Source organism: Nuphar pumila, chromosome 12, assembly GCF_984573655.1.
Source record: "Nuphar pumila chromosome 12, dmNupPumi1.hap1.1, whole genome shotgun sequence".
In the NCBI taxonomy this organism is placed as follows: domain Eukaryota; kingdom Viridiplantae; phylum Streptophyta; class Magnoliopsida; order Nymphaeales; family Nymphaeaceae; genus Nuphar; species Nuphar pumila.
The window spans coordinates 59,859,788-59,884,072 of NC_143260.1; the positions used below are offsets into that span (position 1 = coordinate 59,859,788).

Below are 24,285 nucleotides of genomic sequence, written 5' to 3' on the forward strand. Positions count from 1 at the left end.
TTATGCAGGACTGACTCAACAACGTCATCCACTCATACATTCAAAGTAGCGTTGTACCTAAGCTAATGCTTTGTTTCGATAATTGCACCTCCCCCTGGTCTTAGGGGACTCATATCTGGGCGACAACGCGACGATCTGGGGGTTGATTATTCTATGTATTTTAGATACCCCAGAGGCCTGTTGACCCCATCCCCCTAGTAGGACGGTACAGCATACCGGAAGAGATCCTTATTAGGTATCCGAATGCATTCTGCTACTGCAGTAGTTGGGTTCAATCCTTAGATATTTAAGGATAACCACGACCTCCATACCTCTGAGTGACGAAGGCCATCAATGAACTCTATCAGGTTCGGGTGAAATATATGTCACTCAAGGTTGCGCCATCACCGTCTTCCTCGGTGAGAAATTCTGAAAGGGGCCTGCCGGTCTTACAATTACTTGACGAACATTGCATGCCTATAGGACAGCCTTTGAGAAGTATGTACCCGACCCCAATCAACCACACGGTTTTCACCGTGGAACAAAGGTTTTATTCATATGCATGCTTAACTCTGCTCTCGGCACTTCGTCCTTGACGAGCACTTCACCTCTTTCGGTGGAAACAACACACTCCGGCTCAGCGGCCCTTACGAGTCTGGTTGTTTGATAATTCTCAATGAGCATGCACATGACTCGATCTCTACGGATCGGCTACTCGGCGTATTTTTACGCAACGAGCTCAGGACCTCGTCAAGGCGCTACCACTACTTTGGCGCAACGGCTCTTACAAGTATGATGCCCTTGCAGGTGTCAGGGAGACGAGTCATTCTGACATCGTTCCAACAAAGGACATCATTGTGCCACTTAACTGGTTTTGGCAGCTCTTCTGCCAACCATTCTGTCAACACCTTCTCTGCTCTACCGGCAGTGGTGCGACGAACCTTTCTACATCGTAGAAGGCGTTCTATAACTGGGCAGCACTTCTGCTACGTTCTTTCTGAGCCATTCTTAGCTCCTTCAGGAATTTCAGCAGCACTTCCTCTCTTTTACGGAGAAAGCGTGCGTTTCTTTTATCCATTTCAACGGCATCTCCCCTCTTTGGTGGGAAATCGCTACGCTTAACTCGGGAAATGGATGCGCACCGTTGTGCGTACTTTGCATCCATCAAGGTTGCAGGAACCTTGGGCCATAGCCAGGCCATACGTAATTGATTTAGTCTTTACGTAAAGAGCATTTTGCCAAAAGGCGAAGCCTTTCCAATAGGGGCTTCATTAGTCAAGCAGAATCTTGTACGAGGAGCGGTAAGAGAATCGCATGGGCGATTTTGGAGTTGATCTCCGTTTGAACGCTCACTTACGCGCCATATATGTAATATAAGCAGAAGCCTGTGCTTTATACAGCGGCGGCGTAAAGGAAATGCATATACTATTGTTCAGGGTGTGTAACTGAACGAAATATTCTACATATATAACAAAACAGGAGCCTTGGCATCGTTCGACGCGACGGCGTAAGTAAATACATTGCAGAAAGCAGGAGCCTTGGCATCGTTCGACGCGACGGCGTAAGTAAATGCATAATCGGAAGTGCAGTAATCGTAAATTGCAGAAAGCAGGAGCCTTGGCATCATACGACGCGACGACAAAGGTAAATTACATGGCCTGTGCGATATAAGACGCGTCGGCAGTATCAGCAGATATACACCTAGATCTGTATCCAACGATAGTTACGAGGCGAGCGAGTGAACACCGAAGTGTCCTAGAGGGCTCAACCAAGAACTAGGGTGAGAAATTATTTTGAAGAACGCATATACTGCGTATTCGAACATATATATCCGACGATAGTTACGAGGCGAGCGCGTGAACACCGAAGCGTCCTAGAGAGCTCAACCAAGAACTAAAGCAAGATACTACTTCAGAAAGTATATGCTATATACAAACAATCAAATACTTGAGAGAGATGGTTTAATGAAGCGAACTTACTTCAATTTGAGGAAGAAACGACTCTGATTGCTTCAAACGCTTCGAACGAGGCTCGACTTCGAAAAAGGATCAACTTCGAACTTTGGACGAAAAAGGACTTGGACTTTGACTTTGAACCAAACCAGGTTCAAGTCAAGTCAACTGGGTTCAGACTTAGGTCAAGTAGGTTCAGACCTAGGTCAGGTGGGTTAGGACCAGGTCAGGCAGGCTCAGACCAGGTCAAGCAGGCTCAGGCTAAGTTAGGCAGGCTCAGGCTAAGTCAGGCAGGCTCAGACAAGGTCAGGTGGGCTCAGACCAGGTCAGGTGGGCTCAGGTGGGCTAGGCTAGGTAGGGGAGGTTTGGAAAAGGAGGAGAGAGAGAGGGGTTGGCGATTTTCTAAAGGAGTGGGGGTCCTCTATTTATAGGTTCTGAAACTTGGGCCCCAAGTTTCAGAATCCCCTCTTTACCCTTGGGCTTTTCTGAGAATCCCTTCCATGGAATGTGCTGGAAGGAGCTGGAAGGCTCTGAAAGGTGCTGGAATATTCTAGAATCTTCTAGAATATTTTCTGAGAAATATTTCTGTGGGTCCCACCCATATTTCTGTGGGTCCCGCAAGAATTTCGGGTTTTCGGCGATTTTTTTCCGAAAAATTCTGAGTACGCCATTATCTTCGTATTGATGCCACTAAGAAAGTTGGCTCGCAGGAATCCTTTGATTTTGTTCAGATAGGAAGTTATGGCTTCCAGAGTGTTTGAGCATATATTCGCGATTCGACGAATATCCTAAGTGTAACTGGCTCGCAGGAATTGATTCGTTTCGCATTCTGAGAAAAATGCCATTTTTACCGGTAAATGCCTCATGAATTTTATTCAGATATTTTCTGAAAAATTGCGGGTCTTACAGATAAAGTCACTGAAAGTTTGTTAAGAAGAAACAAAAATCATGATAGAGGAAGAGCGTTGGTGAAGAAATCCGCAATCTGAAACTCGGACTGAACATATGGTAAAGTAATCGTCCCCTTTAAGTATTCTTCTCGAACATAGTGGCAATCCATCTCAATATGTTTTGTTCTTTCATGAAACATACGTTTGTTGACTATATATATGGTACATTTGTGATCGCAGCACAACTTTGAAGGTTCTAAAACAGCTACCCCTATATTTGAAAGCAAGGACTTCATCCATACGACCCCGGTTGTTGTTGTAACCATCGCCCTATATTCAGCTTCCGTGAAAGACAAAGACACTTTCTATTCTTTTTTGCATCTCCAAGAAATGAGATAATCACCTACAAACACACAAAAAGTTGTGATTGAGTGTCGATTATTGAGATCTCCTCCCCAGTCAGAATCAGTATAAGCAATGAGATTTAAAGATGAAAAAGAGGATAAGAATAACCCTTTAGATATAATTTTTTTGATGTATCGAACTATTCTTAACACAACACTCATGTGAACTAATGTAGATGCATGTTGAAACTAACTAGCAGTGTGTACTGTATGCGCAATATCCGGTCTAGTAATAGATAAGTACATTAGTCATCCGATAAGCTACTTATAAGGAGTTGGATCATCTAATAAGACTTTGTCTTTAACTTGCATTTTAACATTTATTACTTCAAGAGTGTCATCATATGTTGTATCTGGGATTTTCGAACATGCAACAATATCAGCGACAAACTTTATTTGAGACAAAATGTATCTTCTTAGCAAATATGTTACTTCAATACTTAGAAAATATCTCAAAAAACCAAGGTCAATCATATCAAAAGATGTCTTAAGCATAATCTTAATTTCTTCAATTTCCTTCTGATCATTTTCAATGATGATCATATCATCAACATACAAGAGAAATATGACGAGACAAGTACATGTAGATCTTATAAAAAGAGCAGTGTTAGTATAACCAGATTTAAATCCAAAATTTATCATAGTTCCACTAAACCGATCATACCATGCTTTAGGAGTTAATTTAAGCCCATATAAAGTCTTTAAAAGACGAAGAACCATACCATTTTCAATAGTCAAACCAATTAGAGGATTCATGTAAAGTTTTTAATTTAAATTTTTATTTAAGAAAACATCTTTAACATCTAACTGATATATAGGTCATTACTTAATAAATGCTACTCCAACTAGAGTCCTAATTGTGGTCATGTGAGCTACTGGGGCAAAGGTTTTCTCATAATCTATATGATATTCCTGGAAATACCCTTTCGCAACTAATCTTACTTTATATCTTTCTAGGGATTCATCACTCTTTGTTTTGACCTTAAATACCCATCTATATCCGATTGTCTTCTTTCCTTTGGGTAGATGTTGAACTTCCCAAGTATGGCTCTTATGTAATGCATCTAATTATATTTTTATAGCCTCGAGTCATTCCTTTGTATCTTTGGCTTCTCTATAGTTAGATGGTTCATGATATGAGTGAATTGCTAGAAGACATGTCCTATAGTTTGGAGAAAATGATTCATATGAAACAAATCTACTTGGAATTCTAGTTATTCGCTTAGATCTTCTAACACTAGGTTTTTCTTCATTGTGTGGTTGACTATATTTTTCAAAAGCACATGGATGCTCCCCATTGTCACGTCTAGAATATTGTATAAGGTTATGAGTTGGTTCTCTTTCTTCTCTTGGTTCATTATTTTGCTCAACATTATCACTAACTATTGAAAAGAAGTTGTATTGTATATGGGTTTGGATCCAAGTCGGGTCTGGACCTAGGACCGGACCCAATGTTATTTGATGCATTGTTGTTATGTTGTAATTCTGTTTTTTATTAGAGGGTATTTTCGTACCCTAATTATTGTAACCTCTTAATATATATTTCAGAATACAATCTGTCATGTTGAGACTGTTCTGAACGTGACTTTTTGTAGCCCATTCTCCCTATTGTTCTTCTTCCCTGCGCAGGTAAATCTGGACTTTAGATTTTAACATGGTATCAGAGCAGTGTTAAAGCTGGTCCTGGGATTGCTTTTCCAAAAGGTATGTCCAAGGAGATGATCTGAGATTCCAAGTCAAGATTGTTTTCTGATCCCTGATTCTCTGTCTCTCCATAATAGGAATAACCTCCTTTAGACATAATAGGTGCCGGTCTCCATAGATCTGAATGCACTAGTTCAAATGGTCTTTTGAAAATAAAATTGCTATGTAGATACGAAAGCAAATGCATTTTCCCAAAGATAGAATCATTGCAAGTAAATGTGTTTTCATTACAAAAAATTTTCAAAAATGAAAAAAGATACAACTTAGAAATAATAGGGTGACCAAGTCTTTTGTGTCAAGTCTCAAGATCTTTAGATTGAACATGATTACAAAAAAATTTGGATGACAAGGACAAAAAATTCATGTAATATAGGTCTCCTCTTCTCTAGCCTTGCCCAATCTGCTTCTCGGACCGAAGATCCTGCACATAACAATTGGTTAGTGAAAAAGAGACACTACATTCAAAATCGATAATTTGAGAGATCGAAAAGATATTTAAATTAAGTTTTGGAATGATTCTAATTTTTGAAACATGAAATTCTTTGTTTTGGCCACAAACTTTTTCAAGGTTTCTCATTCCTTTAACATCTAATGATGTTTCATCAGTCGTGGAAATGAAGGATTTAAAAGAATTGAGACTTGGTTTTGATAAAAAAGATGCATTTAGAAGCATGTGGAAAGGGGCACCTGAATCAAGAATCCAAGAGGACATACCAGGAGTTGATTAGATCGCGAGGAAGGCATGAAAGAATTGATCCTCATGAATTGTTGGAGTGTTTTGGTAAGTTGTGCAATGAAGTCCTTTATATCTCTATCTCTCTTTGATATTTCACTTGAATTGCTTGGACATTCTCCAACGGAAGCCACCTTTCTTTTGAGCTTAGAACAATCCGGTCGAAGATGACCCGGTTAATAATTTTTCTTTCTTCACCATTATTATATTTTCAAAAATAAAAAGGTTTATATGTTCTCATATTATTTCCCGGTCTAGATACCGCATGGACCTAATCGATATCTTTCTTAAGAGCCAAGCAAGTTTCTTCTTGGCACAAATCGGCTAAAATTTCACTAAGAGGGGTAGAATGTAATATCCGGAAGAATTAGGGTATATTTAGTCGATTTGGGTCTAGGACCCGATATCCGGACCCATAAAGGAATCAATAAATGGGTGTTAAATTCGGATTTTTATATTGAATTTAATTAGGAAAATACTTAGGTATTAGGGTCGGATCCACAGTTGGACCCGCAAGGATCCAACTGAGGATCCGTTAGCACAGAAAGACCCGGATCCATGCACATGTTGGATCGGGTGTTGCGGGTCGCAGGGTTTGGACCCGGACCCGAGTGCGAGCATTTTGAAATAAAAATCAAGAATCGTGCCTCAAGCACGATTCTTGCATTTTCAAAGAGGCGAGAAGGGTGAAAGGGGGAGGTTACGCCGAACGTAACCAACCCCTCTTTTCCCGGAAGGAGGTGGGAAGGGGGTGGAGCTTGGCGTTAAAAAGGAGGGGAAGCCCCACATCCAGGTTTTGTTTCCCCACTCGACCTCCCTCCCTCTCACGACCGGTGCGCACGCAGTGGAGGAAGGAGCCCTTCACGGCAGGAGCCTCGACCCTCTGCACCTGTCAAGGCTTGCGAAGGTCTTCCCTCACGGCGGTAGGGGGGGAACACCATCGGCCTGCACCTCTTCACGACGGAAGCCACCAGCCGCCGGAAATCACCGTAAAAAGGTACGGCTATTCTCGGAAATGGGGGAGGGATCGAACGTGGGTTCGATCTTGTATGAGGGTTTGAGGGTAGGATTTGGGGGTTTGCATTAGCCCTAAACCTAAAACCCCAAATCGGTGAGATTGGGGTTTCGGATCTTCCATGTGAGGGGTTATAGGGGAAGTCCTACTCGGACAGCAATGAGGGTTTATCTTGTCAATATAAATCCCTGATTTTACATGTGTGCTCTACACCGATTGTGGGTTTGGTGTGTAGTGATTTAGGGAATCCGTATGGAAGCACCTGATTTGCCTAATCTAGGGTCCCATCTGTCGATTTTGGGGTAAACACGATTCCCGTAAAGAAAATCTGATTTTCTCTTGTACAGGGGTGTTGATAGAACTAAAACCATGAATGTTAAGTTACTTTATGCGCAGCATCTTTTTACAGTTTTCATTTGATTTCAATAGTCCTAATCATGGGCTTTATAATAAGTTGCAACAGTGGGTTAAATTTGGTGTATGTATGAGGGAGCCTCATATTTGCAGCTCGGTTCACCATAACTTCAGGGCTGCGAAGTGTCATTTTTACCATGGGTCGGCTGAAGTCTATGATTTTTCCGAATTGTGTTAAGGTATTGAGGGTTGGATTCAACCAGTTAGGAGTGTATTAAAATAACTCTTAAATTTCAATTTGCAGTTCATGATAGCAATGGTGATAGTTGGGGTTTTATAGTGATACTCTTAAGCCGATGTTTCTGAAATAATTTAAGTATACATTCTGCATGCTTTAAATCTAAAACAATTACATAATGCACTTTAAGATGTTGTTCATTTTAAATGTTATGAGGATTTGCAGGGGACACCCCCTATCAACAGATGTCCGGGTACCGATGACTGCCATTATCAACATTACTTCTATATGCTATTACTGTTTCTCCAAAATCGGCTGCTAATGGTGTGTTTTCTTTGTATAAGGACCACCAGTCGTAGGGGATTAGCCTGTTTGTTTCTTTTCTGTATGTTTTTTTATGATGGTATATGTGCAGTAATATGAGCAGGGGATGTGCTGGATGCTCTCATCTAGCTAGTCCAGCCAGCAGTCTAAGTAGTGTGGACTACTTAGACAGTAGGACGAAAGGCCGAGGGTGGCAAGCCTAACTACTTCTTATAGTAGGTGCTAGGATTTTACACCATTCTGATGGATGGATGAATGATAGCATTTCATTTCAGGATATTTAAATGTGAGCTTGGTTAGTATACTGTTGTTTGTCTTAATCATGAATGCTCGTTGAAATATGTGGTATGTTACATGGAAGTATGTATTGTTTAAAGTCTCATATGCATATATGGATCAATGTGGGTTTTAAAATGTGATATCATGCATGGATTGTTGTCATGAATTTATGATCGATGGATGAATGCATAAGAGGTAGGGGGTGTCATAGAGACACTTGTACATGGATAGTACATGCATATGGTGTGGTAATTTGTGCACTTTATTAAGAAAGTTGGTTTTGTTTCCACATTGGCTGCATCACTTACATAACGTAAGATGGTGGCATACAACTACACTGTTCACATGGTATTCGTGGGCGGGAGTCTCATATGAGTTCTCGCAGGGGCGTATGCGAGCTTTACACTTCACTTCCGCATAGGGTGTTGCAGAATTTAGAACTGAATTAAATAAAAACATAATACAGAACAGTGTAACTTTTGATCTGAGGTCTTCCATCTGGAGAATGGAGATCTTAGAGTTTCCAGTCCTGGGGAGGCTGTGAGGATACAAAAACTCCGTGTGCGTGAATTTTTGGTCCCCAGAACCCGATATGGAGGTTCTTTCTCCTGGCCACGGTTTTAGGGAGAACCCGCCACTTTACCCGGGAGTGGTGGTGTTGGTCACAACTGTGAATTTGTTTGGTACCAAAGAAAGTGACACTTGTGGGCGTGGAGTGTCTCTTGTGTCCCCGACATTAGATGGAGAGGTCTAATGTTCCGAGGGTGACTCGGTCGAGGGCTAGGTTGGGACCCAGTAATAAAATACCAAATTGTGTGTTAATTTACCCTGGGAACCTACTTGACCTCGGGGGTTTTACCCGTTTGGTGTATCCGCGGGCGATGGAAATTTAAAAAGGAGAAACCTAAAGTTGTATGCACTAAATAAGGTCATGCATATGGAAAGAAAACTCAAACTTAAATATAGGATAATAAGGAAGCCATGCATTTTCTTATTTACACTAGGTCATGCATCAATTGAAATGATCTCTAGTTCATGATATGGTAAATGTATGCAATTCATTTCTTAAAAGCATGTTGAAATGTTTTATTATTGCTATGTGTTACTGTCTTACTGTCCTTTAGCCGTGGTTCTTGGGCCTTGAAACGGCAAGAACCTTTTCATTTGACTTGTGCATGGCAAGTCTTGTCTCCTCTTGACATACTTCGGCAAGAGCTTCACCTATAGGTGTAGTTCTATGAAGAAGAGATGACCGTACTTTTTCAAATTTCAGTCTAAGGCCATACAAGAAAGAGAAAAGGTTTTCTCTTTCAATTTTTTTTTGTCTCATTTCTATTGTCAGTCCTTCCCATTTGGGTTCAAGCATGGTTAGTTCATCCCATATAGAAGATAAGAGACCATAGTAGTCTTTAACACTTTTATCTCCTTGTTTGTAGTACATAGTAAGATGGGTCATATCTCTTTGAATAAATGTACGAGTGAGGAAGACCCATGCATCACATGCTTTTTTGAATTTGATAATGTTGGTGGTGATTTTGAGTTCCATGTTATTCATAAACCATGAAAGGATTTGAGCATTTGTGGCTTCCCAATCCTCTAACTTATCTTGATAATCTTTCAAAGCTTGCTCTTTTTCTTCAACAAGAGTACTTTCACTTGATCTCTTTCTTTCCTTGTTAGCTTCAATTGAGGTTCCAAAGTGGATCCACTAATAAAACCCCATAACTTATTCCCCTTGATGTGGTTTTCTATGATGGTTGACCACATCAAATAGTTGTTCTCATTAAGCTTGAAGGAGATGACAAAAAACTCTCTTTCACCCATGTTCACGATCAAGAAGATAAGTCTTTTAGGAGGAAGAGGATGATCACCACCAAAAAAGAAGCTTAATAAAAAAATTTCAAATTACAAGAGCCCAAGGCTCTGATACCATGAAATGAAATAAGCAAAACTATAATAGATGGCCACTAAGGGGCTACAAGAAATCACAAACACAGTGGTCACTAATGGACCAAATACACTCCCACAAAGGAGATGCTAAATAACACTTCACAAGAGATTCAAAAGTAAAAAATATGATTGTATTAATTCACAAAATGCTTAGACAATCATGCTTTACAATAGAGAGAATGACCCTATTTATAAAGCCAAGCAACAACAAAGGGAGGCAGTCCAACTAGTTGGACTGCCTCCAACAATCATAAATATGATTGTTTGGCATGGTTGGATTTCTCGGCGAGTGAACTCGTGACTCGGCATAGTCATTTCAGATCGAAACCCTTCCGAGTTAAAATAATGGGTAAACTCATTTCTATCCCAAAATCGCTTGATTCTTGTGTAAAATCGGATGACTCGGCCAAATCGTGAGTCACAAGTGACTCGGATGAGTTAAGTAAAAAAACATTAAAAAACCAAAGAAAAGTGTAAATAAAGGAGTAGGGTTTCGACATTACCCCCCCCCCCTCTTCGCCTTTCATCCCCTTCTCTGCCTCTCTGCGTCTCCCTCAAGTGCTTAACCTCCCATGGCATTGTCGGCAACCGGTGTAATACTCGATATTTTTTTAAAGTTTGAAGATTCATTTAATTTAAATTAGTGACATTTTCTCTTTGAACTCTGTAATAATTGAGTAGTTAATATTGTTTAATTAGTTTATACAACAAACAACAACTACGCCTTCATCCCAAAACAATTGGGGTCGGCAATATGAACCAAAAAAGAAAATCATTCTGGGTCTTTCACATGAATCCTTCTCCTCCAATCATTTCTATCCAATGCCATGTCCTCGATGAGGTTTAATTAGTTTATATTATTTATTTAATAATATATTAACTAATATGGTTTTAATTAGAGGGTTAGTAATTTTTATTGGACCCTAGGTTGGATTGTGGACCTAAAGGAGAAGATCCACAGTCCATATCCACTAAATAGATAAAGCTTAAACTATAAGCTATTAATATTAGTAAGTTGTATTAGATTAGAAGTTAAGTAGAAATTTCATAAAAAGGAAACAAATTAGGTTGCTCGGAATTGGGAAGTGGTTTTTTAGAACTTCCTAGAGAGACGTCACCTAGGTCCATGCCTAGGTGAGACTCCTCTTAAATAAAAAGAGTCATAAAGCCTCTCTCTCAAAACGTGCTTTGAGAGAGAGGGAAGCACGATAGAGAGGAAGAGAACGCTGCGAGAGAGGGAGAGAGAGAGCGAGAGTTAAAGAGAGAAGGCAGCACGATAGAGAGAGGGTAACGAGAGAGAAGGTAACGAGAAAGAGGAAGAGAGAAGGTAACGAGAGAGAGAGAGAGAGAATGGGATCGAGAGTTAAAGAAGAGGGTGGTACAGGAGCAGGCTGACCTGTGCCTCTCTTCTTCTTCTTCTTCTTCTTCTTCTTCTTCTTCTTCTTCTTCTTCTTCTTCTCCTCCTTCTTCCTTCTTCTTCTTCTTCTCCTTCTTCCTTCTGCCTTCTGCCTTCTGCCTTCTGCCTTCTGCCTTCTGCCTTCCTCCTCCCTCCTCCCTCCTCCCTCCTCCCTCCTCCTCCTCCTCCTCCTCCTCCTCCTGCTCCTGCTCCTTCTCCTTCTCCTTCTCCTCCTCCTCCTCCTCCTCCTCCTCCTCTTCTTCTTCTTCTTCTTCTTCTTCTTCGCAGATTATCTTCTTCTTCTTCTTCTTCTTCTTCTTCTTCTTCTTCTTCTTCTTCTTCTTCTTCTTCTTCTTCTTCTTCGCAGATTATCTGCTCCTTCTCCTTCTCCTTCTCCTTCTCCTTCTCCTTCTTCTTCTTCTTCTTCTTCGCAGATTATCTTCTTCTTCTTCTTCTTCTTCTTCTTCTTCTTCTTCTTCTTCTTCTTCTTCTTCTTCTTCTTCGCAGATTATCAATAGCAAAAAGGTACGGGACTCTCTTATAACTCGATAGAAGAGGAGATTAGCATGGGTCGATTATGCATAGAGTTTGAGAAAAGCAAAGAAAAGAATATAAGCAAAATATAGATTTGCTTATAAGTATTTCTTTTCATTGGAATCAATAGGTAAAGTTCTGATATATCATGAACCAATAGTTGTTTTTTGGGTTCACTTATAGATTTTTAGGATCTTGCCTGTATGGGTTCTCTTTGACTCAGATCCTAAAGATCACTTCTGCAAAATCCTGGAATGCATGCTTGTGCAAATTTATGTTCATGCTTTACAGATTTTTAGCATAAACCAGTTTGATTTATATGAGTGGTTCTGACATTGGTTAGAGCACTAGCAGATTATCTTTCCATGCTAAGATTTATGCATGCTTTGATTATTTTTCCCATGCATCGAGTTTGTGTAATTCATATTTCTTGTACAAATTTTTAGTACATAGTGATATTTGAAATCTGAATTTCCTTCCCTTGGCTTAGAGTGATATTTTTTAACAGCATGTGGAATTAATAGCATGTTCGGATTAGTTGTATATAATCTGGATTTAGGTATGTTGATTAATCTGGATTCACACATGTTCTGATTCATGTTTCGATGATTCTTGGATGCACGCCCACGTTATCTACTTAGCTTCTGTCATATCATGTCAAGCTTTAAGTCCTTGTTCATGCCATGTTCTAATTTTTGTTTATAGTGTGTATTTAAGCTAGGTTTTTGGATTTATGTAAATAGGAAGATTTAAATACACGTTAAACCTGGGATTTGTTTGAGGTAGGCAAATCTGGATTTAGTTCTGTAAAATTGTGTCCTATTTAAGCCTGAACAAAACTGGCTTTTTGTGCATTAAATCTGAGTTGTAATTAAGTTATAAAAAATTGATCTTAGATTTAACTGAATCTGAATTTATTTAGTTCAATTAAATGTGAGTTTTATTTGATTCAGTTAAATCTGATTTGTTTTGGTTAGTCTTAAATCTGTACTTTGATGTTAGAATTAAGTTGAGTAGGGTTTAATCAGAAATACATATAGTTTAAGACTTAAAGATCTGGATTTAATACGAGTACTTAAAATCTTGCTTAAAACGTGACTTAAGTTTGCATTTGATTAAAAAAAAAAAAAAAACTGGAATTTTGTTCGATTTCAAAATCTGGCTTTAGATTAAATAAAATTTGAAATTTAACTGTTCAAAAATCTGATTTTTTCTTTACCATTATGAAACTAACTTCTTTGTTCGTCTTAAACCTAAATTTCTGATTTTAGAATATGATTGAACAAGCTTTAAATTAAGAATAAGAGTGGGCTTAAATCTGGTTTTAGATTGAATACAAATCCAAATTTTATGAAACAATTTAAGTCTGAAGTTAATTAACTAAAAATCTGATTTCTCATGAAGCAATTTGAATCTTAGATTTATAAATTGAATAAATCGAGTCTTGATTGAATCATAGTAAGTCTGGATTTCTAGTTCAACTAAATCTGAGTTTTTATTTGGTTATGCATCCGGTTTCTTGTAGCCACTAATATGCACAAGTATGCATTTCAGATGAGATTAATGTGAATACAAATCGGTATTCTCTTGTTCATGTGAGTGGTGTTCACTTAAATTTGTAATGTTATTAAGTGTATTGAATTCTCTAGTGGTTATGCTTGAACCACTTGTGCGCCTTTGGAGGCGAGTTGCTTGTGTGTTGTTCTTGAAATAATAAATTGTGAATGCATTGATATATTGTTTTATAATGCTTTTGAGTTAATTTCGATGTAGCACAAGTATTACACCGTTAAAATCAACGGAGGTAAAGGCCCGTTCAGATAATGCATGATGATTTGCATGTTGTTCTTGTGTGAAGAACCCTTAACAATTTAAGAAAGGTATAAAAGACCTAAACAATGTAATTAATTGTTCTTCCTTGGTTGCCCTCTCAAATGGTGGGATACTTGGATGGCGGTCATGGGGAACCATGAGAATACTAAACACAATGTGCATTGTTTACTCCAAGAACCAGATGAGTGGTTTGTATTCTTAGCCACTATTTTAGGAAACTTCCACCGCTTTGCCTGGGGTGGTGTTGTATGACTCAGCTGCAGTTATTGGTATACCAAGAAAAGTGGTGTCGAAGGGTGATGATGCCCTTGTCATCTCAGCATTAAGTGATGATTCTTAATGTTCCGACTTAAGGTGATGATTTTTTATGTTGGTTGCAGGACAATTGAGACTCAATTAATAAAATACAATTGTGTGGTTAAGATATAAACTGGGTAGTGACTTGAACCTCGAGATTTTACCCATTTTTAGTATTTGCGGGTTTAATTCAAGATGAAACTTAAATGTGTTGCATTAAGTATAGACATGCATTCAAAAGCAATGATTGTTAATTAAATTAAGTCACTCATGAAAGTTGCATTAATTCACGCATCCACTTTGGTTTATGTAACAAGCAAATTGTGTGAATTTTTTTGTTAAAGCCCTCTTAAACTTATGTTTGATTTGATATCTGATTTTTTTCTTATTGTTGGATTTTGAGAGGGTCTCGTACGAGAACTTCGGTTACCCGTTTTTAAAAACTTTTTTCAGGTATTGAGGCTCAGTCTTAGCTAAGCAAAATGATGGCAGGACCGACTTGCCGGAGGAAGCGACGGTTTATGATTTGGTGGCCTCCACTCTAACCGATATAGGAGTTGAATGTTTTGGAACTTATTGAATTTGAAATTTGGTTTATTAAGTTAACTATATTTAATTTAAATTTAGTGGATTGAATAAATCTACGTTTGGAATGGATGATGATTTGCTGGATATAAAATATGTAATGTGCCTCATATCCATGGGTTATCTTTCCGCAATGATTTTAAAACATTTATTCGTTTAAAAAAATCTCATTTTTTCAAGTGTCAGTTTGGGGTCGTTACAGAGTTATTTTCCGGCCATTCAACAGCCAAAGAAACCAGTGAAGGATGTGGCGGATAGGCGTCTCTCTCTCTCTCTCTCTCTCTCTCTCTCTCTCTCTCTCTCTCTCTCTCTCTCTCTCTCTCTCTCTCTCTTGATGCTCTTCTAGGTTCTGCCCATCTATTGGCTAGGGAAACACTTGGGTTCGACTCCTCTTGATGGCATGATGCTCTCACTGCCCCTCTTTTTTATGTCACTTGGGGTCTCCATTGCGTTGTTTCTTCCCCTTTTGTGGGTATTTTTGCCCAAACGTTGATGATGAATTTATTAGCTTATGGGTGTTAATATATGATGATTAATCCGTTTTTCTTCCTCTGCAAATTTTTTTTGGTTATTTTGTTTTAGTGTTCTTTGAAATTTGGATTTATTAAAATTGTTAACTTATGGGTGTTAATATATGATGATTAATCTGTTTTTTTTTTCTCTGCAAAATTTTTTTTGGTTATTTTGTTTTAGTATTCTTTGAAATTTGGATTTGTTAAAATTATTAGCTTATGGGTGTTAATATATGATGAGTAATCTGTTTTGTCTTTCTCTGCAATTTTTTTTTGTTATTTTGTTTTAGTGTTCTTTGAAATTTGGATTTGTTAAAAGGTGTAGCAAACAAGATAAATAATTCATATGTTTATTATCTAATTTTAATATGTAAAATGTCTGATGTTAGATTTTTGAATGCTGAATTTAGCTAAATAGAAGTCACACTTAGCAAACATGTTCTTTTTTGTCTTAATAATAGTTTAGGACCTTAGGCTATGATACTGAGTTCCAAGAATGCCAACCATGCTGTTGGGAACAGTCCAACAACTAGTTGGACTGCCCCAATAGTAGTCGTATTGACTGAAAAGCAGAAAATCAAAAATCAAAAATAAAAAAGAAACAAAACAGCCTCTGATAGGCTGTCCCTATTACAGTAGAGGAAATGATGAAAATACCCTTGATATATATATATATATATATATATATATATATAATCATATTTTAACACCCACTTGACCCTTTATTCCTTTCTCCACCAACAATAACCTTTGCGTTAAATTCAAGAACTCTCATCCACCAACTTTTGAACATGAACATATTTCACGAGAATCTTCTCCCTCTACAACTATCCTTATAGGCCCATTATCCAAAATGCTTTTACAGTTTATCATGCATGAGAAAATGGATTCAATGAACTCTTGAGGAACTAGGAATCAAACAAATTTGTTGAGGTAAGTCAAGTTTCTATTATCGGACCAGGAAAATTTATCTACACCCAACATCTCATGAAATCTAATTAATGAAATTGTGAGAAACTAGGAACCAATCAAAATTTCATGAGGCATGGTAGGTTTCTATTGTTGGACAAGGAAAGTTTATCTCCACCTGACAGCATTCTCATTGTTCCATGAAATTCTCAAACTTTCTCATGTCGACATTCCCTCTCCAAGATGTAATGTTGCATTGAAAAATCCCTTCAGCGCAATGAGAGTGAACTTTGAATAAATCCTAATTCTTCCCAAAATTAGCATTTTCTGCATCTTGTCACAAAATCATTAATCTGTTAGTAGAAGGGAGCATCACCAAAACTTTGAAAGGAACCTCTCTTGGATTGATTCATCAACCTTTTACTGATGACCTACAGTTTTGATTCCATTGTTAAGGAAATATCAAACATCCCTTTTCTCAAAACCTTGGTTAAAAATAATCTCTAATCATAACATTTTAGCTCGTCAATATTTCAAATGTCATTCTTCATTTGCCTAGAAATATAGAAGGCCCCTTAGACTAACCTTCAATTTCAAACTAAACATTTTCAACTATTTGGACCATAATAATGCCTTATTTCCCTTATTGGCTTATTCCTCTTTCTCGTTTTACATTCGTTAATTGAAGTCAAAATACAAATAAAAAAATTACCATTATCCCTTTCAGATTTTTAGTTGCCTCTTTTTGCAAATCCACCTTCAACAACTCTAAAGCCTCCACAAGAGAAGTTCCCCATCCCTCTACAAGTCCATTAGTGTCAGCACACTCTAATCAATAGCAGTTTGCTAAAATATGAAAAGGCTGTGCAAGGAAGGTGTAGAGAGGAGAAAGAAACGACACTCAGCCTTAACATTTTCTCTAAGGTCAAAGGCAACAGCTTAACACGTTCATTAAATATAGCAATACCTAATTAGGGTGTTTTATAAATAAGGATTACAAACAGCAAAAATTACATTAATATGCCAGCATCGATGGTGTCCCATAATATAAAAGAAAATACAAGAAATAACAGATACACCATTGACTACTGAAATACCCCTCCATTGGACCATAGTACATGTAACAGTGTGTGCTTCTTGGCTATGTGATTCCCATCTTGGTCCTCCATTACTTTACAACAATTACTGCACACACACACACACACCCTTTCCCCAGCTCCAGCCTGACAAATTTCATATCCTTCTCGAAGCATTCATGTAATGGCAATCTCCTAAGATTGAAGCCATATCCTATTGTGATCTTATTGCAAGCTGCATAAGTGTCTATTCAGACCAAATCTTACCCATTAATGGACCATAGTACATGTAACAGTTTGTACTTCTTGGCTATGTGACTCCCCATCTTTGTCCTCCATCACTTTACCACAGTACTCCCTCCTCCACAACCCCCGCCCCCACTTTTCCCCTTCTCCAGCCTGACAAATTTCATATCCTTTTTGAACCATTCATGTAACGGTATCTCCTAATATTGAAGCCATATCCTTAGCAAATCCACTCCCCTTTCTACATGCCTTGACACAGACGCCTTCTGAAAAGGAAGCCTAAAGGACAAATTGAATTCTGTTACCCATTAATGTGCATCAGAAGCAAAACAATACTCCAAGTTCACAAGGCCTACATTTATGACAGTAAAACCCCTAAACATTTAGGATAAAATAGCCCTCATTGATTGCTACTATGATCTTATTGCAAGTTGCAAGCTGGATAAGTCTCTACTCAAACCAAATCTTAGTATATACACTGTAAATCCTGACCAATCAAACAGTGGACTAGACGGACCTACCCCAACTATGTGATGAAACCGACTCTCTCTCTCTCTCTCCAATCAAACAATAGACTAGATGGACCTGTTAAAATATGTTGATCCTTAAATGTACATATATATATTTATATATATATAAAGATACGTATACATATATATATATATATATATATATATATATATGTATACATATATATATATATGTATACATATCTCTATTTATATATATATATAAATATATATATTTTATCTTCCTAAAATACCCTCAAGGGTATTCTTGTAAATTAGCATTTTACGCATATTCCAATTGGAATATGCATTGTAATTTTTGTTTTGTTTTGTAGTGATGGGAGTGTAGTGAAGCTTGGTGAGCAAGATATACCGGTGAATGATTATTTCAAATATTTGGGATCCATCATTCAAATGTATGGAGAAATTGATGGAGATGTAAATCATAGGATAAAGGTTGGGTGGATGAAATGGAAAAGTGCTACTGGAGTGCTGTGCGATCGTAGAATGCCATTGCGGTTGAAGGGAAAGTTTTATAGGACGACTATTAGACCCGCTTTACTATATGGTACGGAATGTTGGGCTGCCAAGAGACATCATATTCAAAAAATGAGTGTAGCTGAGATGCGGATGCTTAGATGGATGTGTGGAAATACAATAAAAGATAAGATTCGGAACGAAGAGATACGTAAGAAGGTAGGTGTTGCACCCATTGAAAATAAGATGCGAGAGAATCGTTTACGGTGGTTTGGACATATTCGGCGAAGGCCTAATGATGCTCCAGTTAGAAGGTTGGAGAAATGGGAAAATATATTAGTTAAAAGAGGTCGGGGTAGGCCTAGGAAGACTTGGATGGAGATGATAGGAAAGGATATGAATGCTTTGAACCTCACCGAGGACATGGCGTTGGATAGAAATGATTGGAGGAAAAGGATTCATGTGGAAGACCCAAAATGAATTTCTTTTTTGGTTCATATCGCTGACCCCAATTGTTTTGGGATGAAGGCGTAGTTGTTGTTGTTGTTGTTGTGATATTTTTGGATTTCGTACCACATTGAAGGCCTCCCAAAAGTGACGTTGGGAGCCCCCAACGGTCACAAATGTGACCGTTGGGGGCTCTCCAACGTCCCCTTTGGGAGCCCCCAAGGTGGTCCCTTTTCATGCTTATAAATAGGGGATTTCCCCTTTGTATTTGGTATTCTTGAGGGAGCTTATGCTCCATTGTAATGGGGTTTTCACCCCTTCTCCATTATTCTTCAATGATATGTAACTTATGACTTTAAGTCATATTTTTCCCTTTTTATGGGTTTTATGTATTGGCACATTATGTGCGTGTGTTGTTTCCCTTTATTGGGTATATTTGCACTTTGCGTGCATAAGTATGGGTTCATTATTGAACCCAAGGTATTCCAAGTCACTTTCTAACATGGTATCAGAGCAAGGTCACGATGGGGTTGTCTCTTGGTGCAACGGAAAGCGTGTCGCTCAAGAAATGGTGAAGTATTCATTGCTCTTCCTAAAGTATTATGCTTTTGAAGTTATTCGGTATGTATCCCTTTTCTCAAAAAGTATTATGCATTTGAAAGTATTCGTGCACATCTTTTATAAAGCCTTGTGTGCTTACATGTGTATTGTCTCTTCGTAGACGTTTTTGCATTATGGAGCCTTTATGCATATTTCTTATTGTGAAAAACATAATGAATTTAGATATTGAGTCCTTTTTAAATCATTGTAAGTGCTTATAGCACTTTGTACGTTTCCGCATATCTCATCTCAATCAAAGAATATTTAAACTTGTTGTATGGGATTTAATCCCAAATCTATAAATTTTCAAGTACTTTTTCCTTGAGTATTGTGTTAAAGCCTTCTTTGTGAACCATTACGGTTCTTATGATTTCTTTGATTAAAAGCTTGATTGTCTTGATGAATTCTTTATGTTGTGGTCTTTTTGATACAAGACTTCTTTTAAAGATTAGGCATAATTCGTGTTTATGCAAAATTGTTTTTTTGATGGATTATATTGGACCTTTGATTCATTTTGTTAATCGGTCCTCTTTGTAAAAACTTTTTGGAAAATGATTCCTTATGTGTTTATTGCCCTTTTGTGGCATTTATATTTGTCCATCACATGTTATTTAATGCATCATTTATTTGGCCTTATTATTGTCATATTAGAGATTTTTGTCGAGGTGAGTTATGGGCACCTCGTGTTGTATCATTTTAGATTGTCCACCTTCCATATTATAGATGGTTGTTGAGGTGAGTTATGGGCACCTTGAGACTCTAAAATGAGTTGTTATTTGATCTCTAATTATGAGTGTGTCACTCATTTTTTCTCTTGTGGCCATTGATATTATGGATGCTTCTATGTAAATGTGATGGACATATGGTGTTTGAAACCTTAAATGCTTTAAGGTATATTTAAAATCAAGGTGTTTTGGGATTATAGCCCAACCTTTTATTTATGAATCTTATGAGTGCATTTGCACATTTGTGATTCCGAATGTTGTGCTTATTGTGCACATGTGTTCTTGTGTTTTTTCACAAGTGTTCTTGGTGTGTGTATGTTCACACATTTGTTCTAAAGAATATTATTTTATCATCTTGTTGAAGATACTTTTACATGCATTTATTCCAAAAATGTTATTGTTATGAGTATTGATGTTTTAAAAGGAATATTGTTTCATTCGAGGTTTATTTTCATTACAAGTTTATTGCCTCAAAAGTCTTTTCCTTTTATGCCCATTATCTAAGTGTCATCATATGTAGACAAGAATTTTATTACACCTTCGTGTGTTTTTAGCCCTTTGTTGGCTTTTGCTCTCTTGGTCTAGTAGCTGAACACACTTGTCTTGAGTGTTTTTATATGTAGACAAGGCACGTTGATTCACACCATGGTGTGTGATTTTTAGCCTATGTTGGCGTTTGTGTCCTTGTTCTAGTCGCTTAAGATGTATGCCCATGGTTGGCTTATTTCACTCATTTCAAGTGCTATCATATGTAGACAAGAGATGTATTATGTTTTAGCCCATGGTTGGCTTATTACTCTTGTTCTAGTAGCTGAACATACTTGGTTTTAAGTGTATTTTTTACGTAGACAAGAGATACTTTTTAGTCCATGTTGGCATGTATTCTCTTGTTCTTGTCGTAGATGCACTTATTTCAAGTATTATTATATGTAGACAAGAGGTTCTTTTACACACCTTTATGTGTGTCTTTGGCCTTTAATGGCTTTATATTCTTGATCTAGTAGCTTATACACTTGATTTATGGGTTTTGGAGGACTAATGAGGAAGATGTGTGTAATGGATAAACTATTGTTGAAATTTGCAAAATTTCATTCATGACTTGTGTTTTTCAAGCAAATCATATTTTTGATATGCATATCAAGTTGATTTCTTAGCATTTAATCTATATATTAAGTGCTTATGGTTTTTGCCACCCTTATATGCAAAATGAGTATTATGTATGTCTTTCATAAATGATTTTAAAACCTTGTGAACTCTTGGGTTTATTTTGCCTAAAGTATGCTTGGAGACTTTGTTTCTCTTATTTGGCACTTCATTACATGTTTGAAGCATGTTCATTAATGAGTTCTTTGAGTATTAATTCATTTCATGATAAGTATATGCATATGCTCTTTATGGCCTTGTTTGGCCCTCATTCAATAATGTTTATGTATATCATGCCTCTTCGTAGGCTTATTGTGGTGTCCCTTAGTGGACCATTTTTGTTATTCCCCATTATGGGGTTATATTTGTCCAACGTTGGACCTTATGAATGCATTATGCATTCTTGCAATTTATTTCTGCATAATTTGTTTCCGCTCATTTTTGTTTTAAACATGATATATGATTTTTGAAACTTTGGTGTCATTTTTGCATAATGTGCATCTCTTCTAACCTGTGCTAGTTAGAAATGTTCCATTTGAATAAAAGTACAAAGATTTATTTTACTTGTTTCTTTGTTGTTATTTCACAGGATCTTGGAGATAGGACAAAGAGAAGTACCCTGGATAGTTCGGGAAATTGGAAGACAATAGGAGGAAGGCCTTTTCAAGTTCCATTGCATCCTTGCCAGAGCCTCTTGGAGTCTTGCCCTTTGTTCAATCTTTTCGTTTCCCCGCAAAGATTGAGGGGGGGTGTTAAAATATGTTGATCCTTAAATGTACATATATATATATATATATATATATGTATACATATCTCTATTTATATATATATAAATATATATATTTTATCTTCCTAAAATACCCTCAAGGGTATTCTTGTAAATTAGCATTTTACGCATATTCCAATTGGAATATGCATTGTAATTTTTGTTTTATTTTTATTTTTTGTTTTTTATATTTTTGGATTTCGTACCACATTGGGGGCCTCCCAAAAGTGACGTTGGGAGCCCCCAACGGTCACAAATGTGACCGTTGGGGGCTCTCCAACGTCCCCTTTGGGAGCCCCCAAGGTGGTCCCTTTTCATGCTTATAAATAGGGGATTTCCCCTTTGTATTTGGTATTCTTGAGGGAGCTTATGCTCCATTGTAATGGGGTTTTCACCCCTTCTCCATTATTCTTCAATGATATGTAACTTATGACTTTAAGTCATATTTTTCCCTTTTTATGGGTTTTATGTATTGGCACATTATGTGCGTGTGTTGTTTCCCTTTATTGGGTATATTTGCACTTTGGGTGCATAAGTATGGGTTCATTATTGAACCCAAGGTATTCCAAGTCACTTTCTAACAGGACCTACCCCAACTATATGATCAAACTAGCTCTCTCTCTCTCTCTCTCTCTCTCTCTCTCTCTCTTATAAGAAGCTGAAAGCACACACTGCAACATTACTCTTTTGCAAGATCCCCTAACAAAAAATGAGATACACCAATTTAGATGAACTTCAATCAAACAGTTAAGGTACCTCATCAGCTTGAGGAAGAATTGCAACAGATACAGCACTAGTATGCACCCGTCCAGACTTCTCAGTGATAGGAACACGCTATTCCAAAAAAGAGACCAATGTTATTATCTGAAACAATTTTTCTTCCACTCAAACAACATAGAGAGAGAGGGAACGGAATTACCTGCACCCTATGAATCCCACTCTCAAATTTGAGTTTTCCATACACACCTGGTCCTGAGATTGCTCCACTAGCTTCCTGCAATGCAGAAATGTACACGAGTTTCGTAACCTAATAACTTAGCTAACTTCATAGGATGAAAAACTAATACCACAAAACCAATTAAATGCAAAAAAACCCGTTCCCAACACCCAGCAAGACACACACATGCACGCATACAAACACACAATATACGCCATGAAATATTGGTGTAGTATGAGCCATTAATCTTTATCAGAAACCATCGAAAAAACATGCTTACTTTAGAAGCATATAAATGGAATATGAGTACATTCATTGTAATCGTCAAGAAATATTCATATACAGAAATTGCTATAAATGAATAGATACTTAACAAAAATATACATGTCTACACCATAGTTAAAAATATCGGTATATTCATTTAGATGTTTACTTTAGAAGCATCTAAATGGAATATGATTACATTCATTGTAATCGTCAAGAAATATTCATGTACAGAAATTGATATAAATGAATAGATGCTTAACGAAAATATACGTGTGTCTACACCATAGTCAAAAATATCAGTATCGGCTATAACATAGGGAAGCAAAATTGAGAAGCGATGCAAGCAGCAAAAACGAAAAACATCAGCTTTTCAGGTCTTCGTGAAGTGGGAGAAAGAAGCGACCAGGAAGAATTTAAAAGTAAAACGAGCAAAAGTTGTTATACTATATGGTATTGTTATTACTAGTGCAGTAAGTATCGCACTGTATCATACAATACGGTATGATGTGTATCGTATCGCTAGGAAGAACCAGTGCAATATACTTTTATCGTGTTCTGAGTGTGTATTGTACTTGTATAGAGTGTATCGTATAATACACCACACTACAGGGTGTATCATGCGATACACCTTTGGCGCATCTTAAAGCGGGCTGAAGGTTTTTTTTTTCTTTTGGGTTTTAAAGACCCTCTTAGGGCCAGTTCTCTCACTTTTTTAGAAGACATTGGAGAGAAACCCATGTCAGTTTCCATATTAGACCCTTTATTGAACTAAGTTGAATTGAGTTATAATGATAGCAAAAGTTACGGAAAAAACATAAGCAGAGGAAATAGACACCTGACACTAATACACTTACATAAATTGGCAATTTGCATATTCCAATGCAATTATTTTTCTTCTGTCCTTATGGTTGCCACTTTGGATTTTTCTGTTTTTTTTTTGGAACCCCATGTTATTCAAACCTAAGACCCTGGTTATGAAAGTGTGACCTAACCATCCAGCTATCACATTCAAATCCCTATCGATTTTTCGTTTTCACTATTTCCTATCTTGTATTTTAATTATCTTGTTTTATCAGATATTTCCAATAAATCCCCAAAAAAGTAATTTTCATAATTCAACACTTATATGTTGAAATTTCAAAAAATGGAGTATAGGAGGGAATGGAAGGGCATCTTTATACAAACACATGGATCACACAATCTG

The 24,285-nt window shown here is 37.4% G+C and overlaps 1 protein-coding gene across 1 annotated transcript in view; it reads right to left on the reverse strand.

Moving 5' to 3' along the window:
• The window catches only part of LOC149820957 (Peptide chain release factor 1), a 73,020-nt gene that overhangs the window by 26,886 nt on the left and 21,849 nt on the right, over positions 1-24,285 (reverse strand). The window contains exons 7-8 of the mRNA XM_089981870.1: positions 22,797-22,871; positions 22,634-22,711 (exon numbers count right to left, since the gene is read on the reverse strand). Of these exons, the coding sequence (XP_089837996.1) occupies positions 22,634-22,711; positions 22,797-22,871 (153 nt within the window). The remainder of the gene's footprint in view (positions 1-22,633; positions 22,712-22,796; positions 22,872-24,285) is intronic.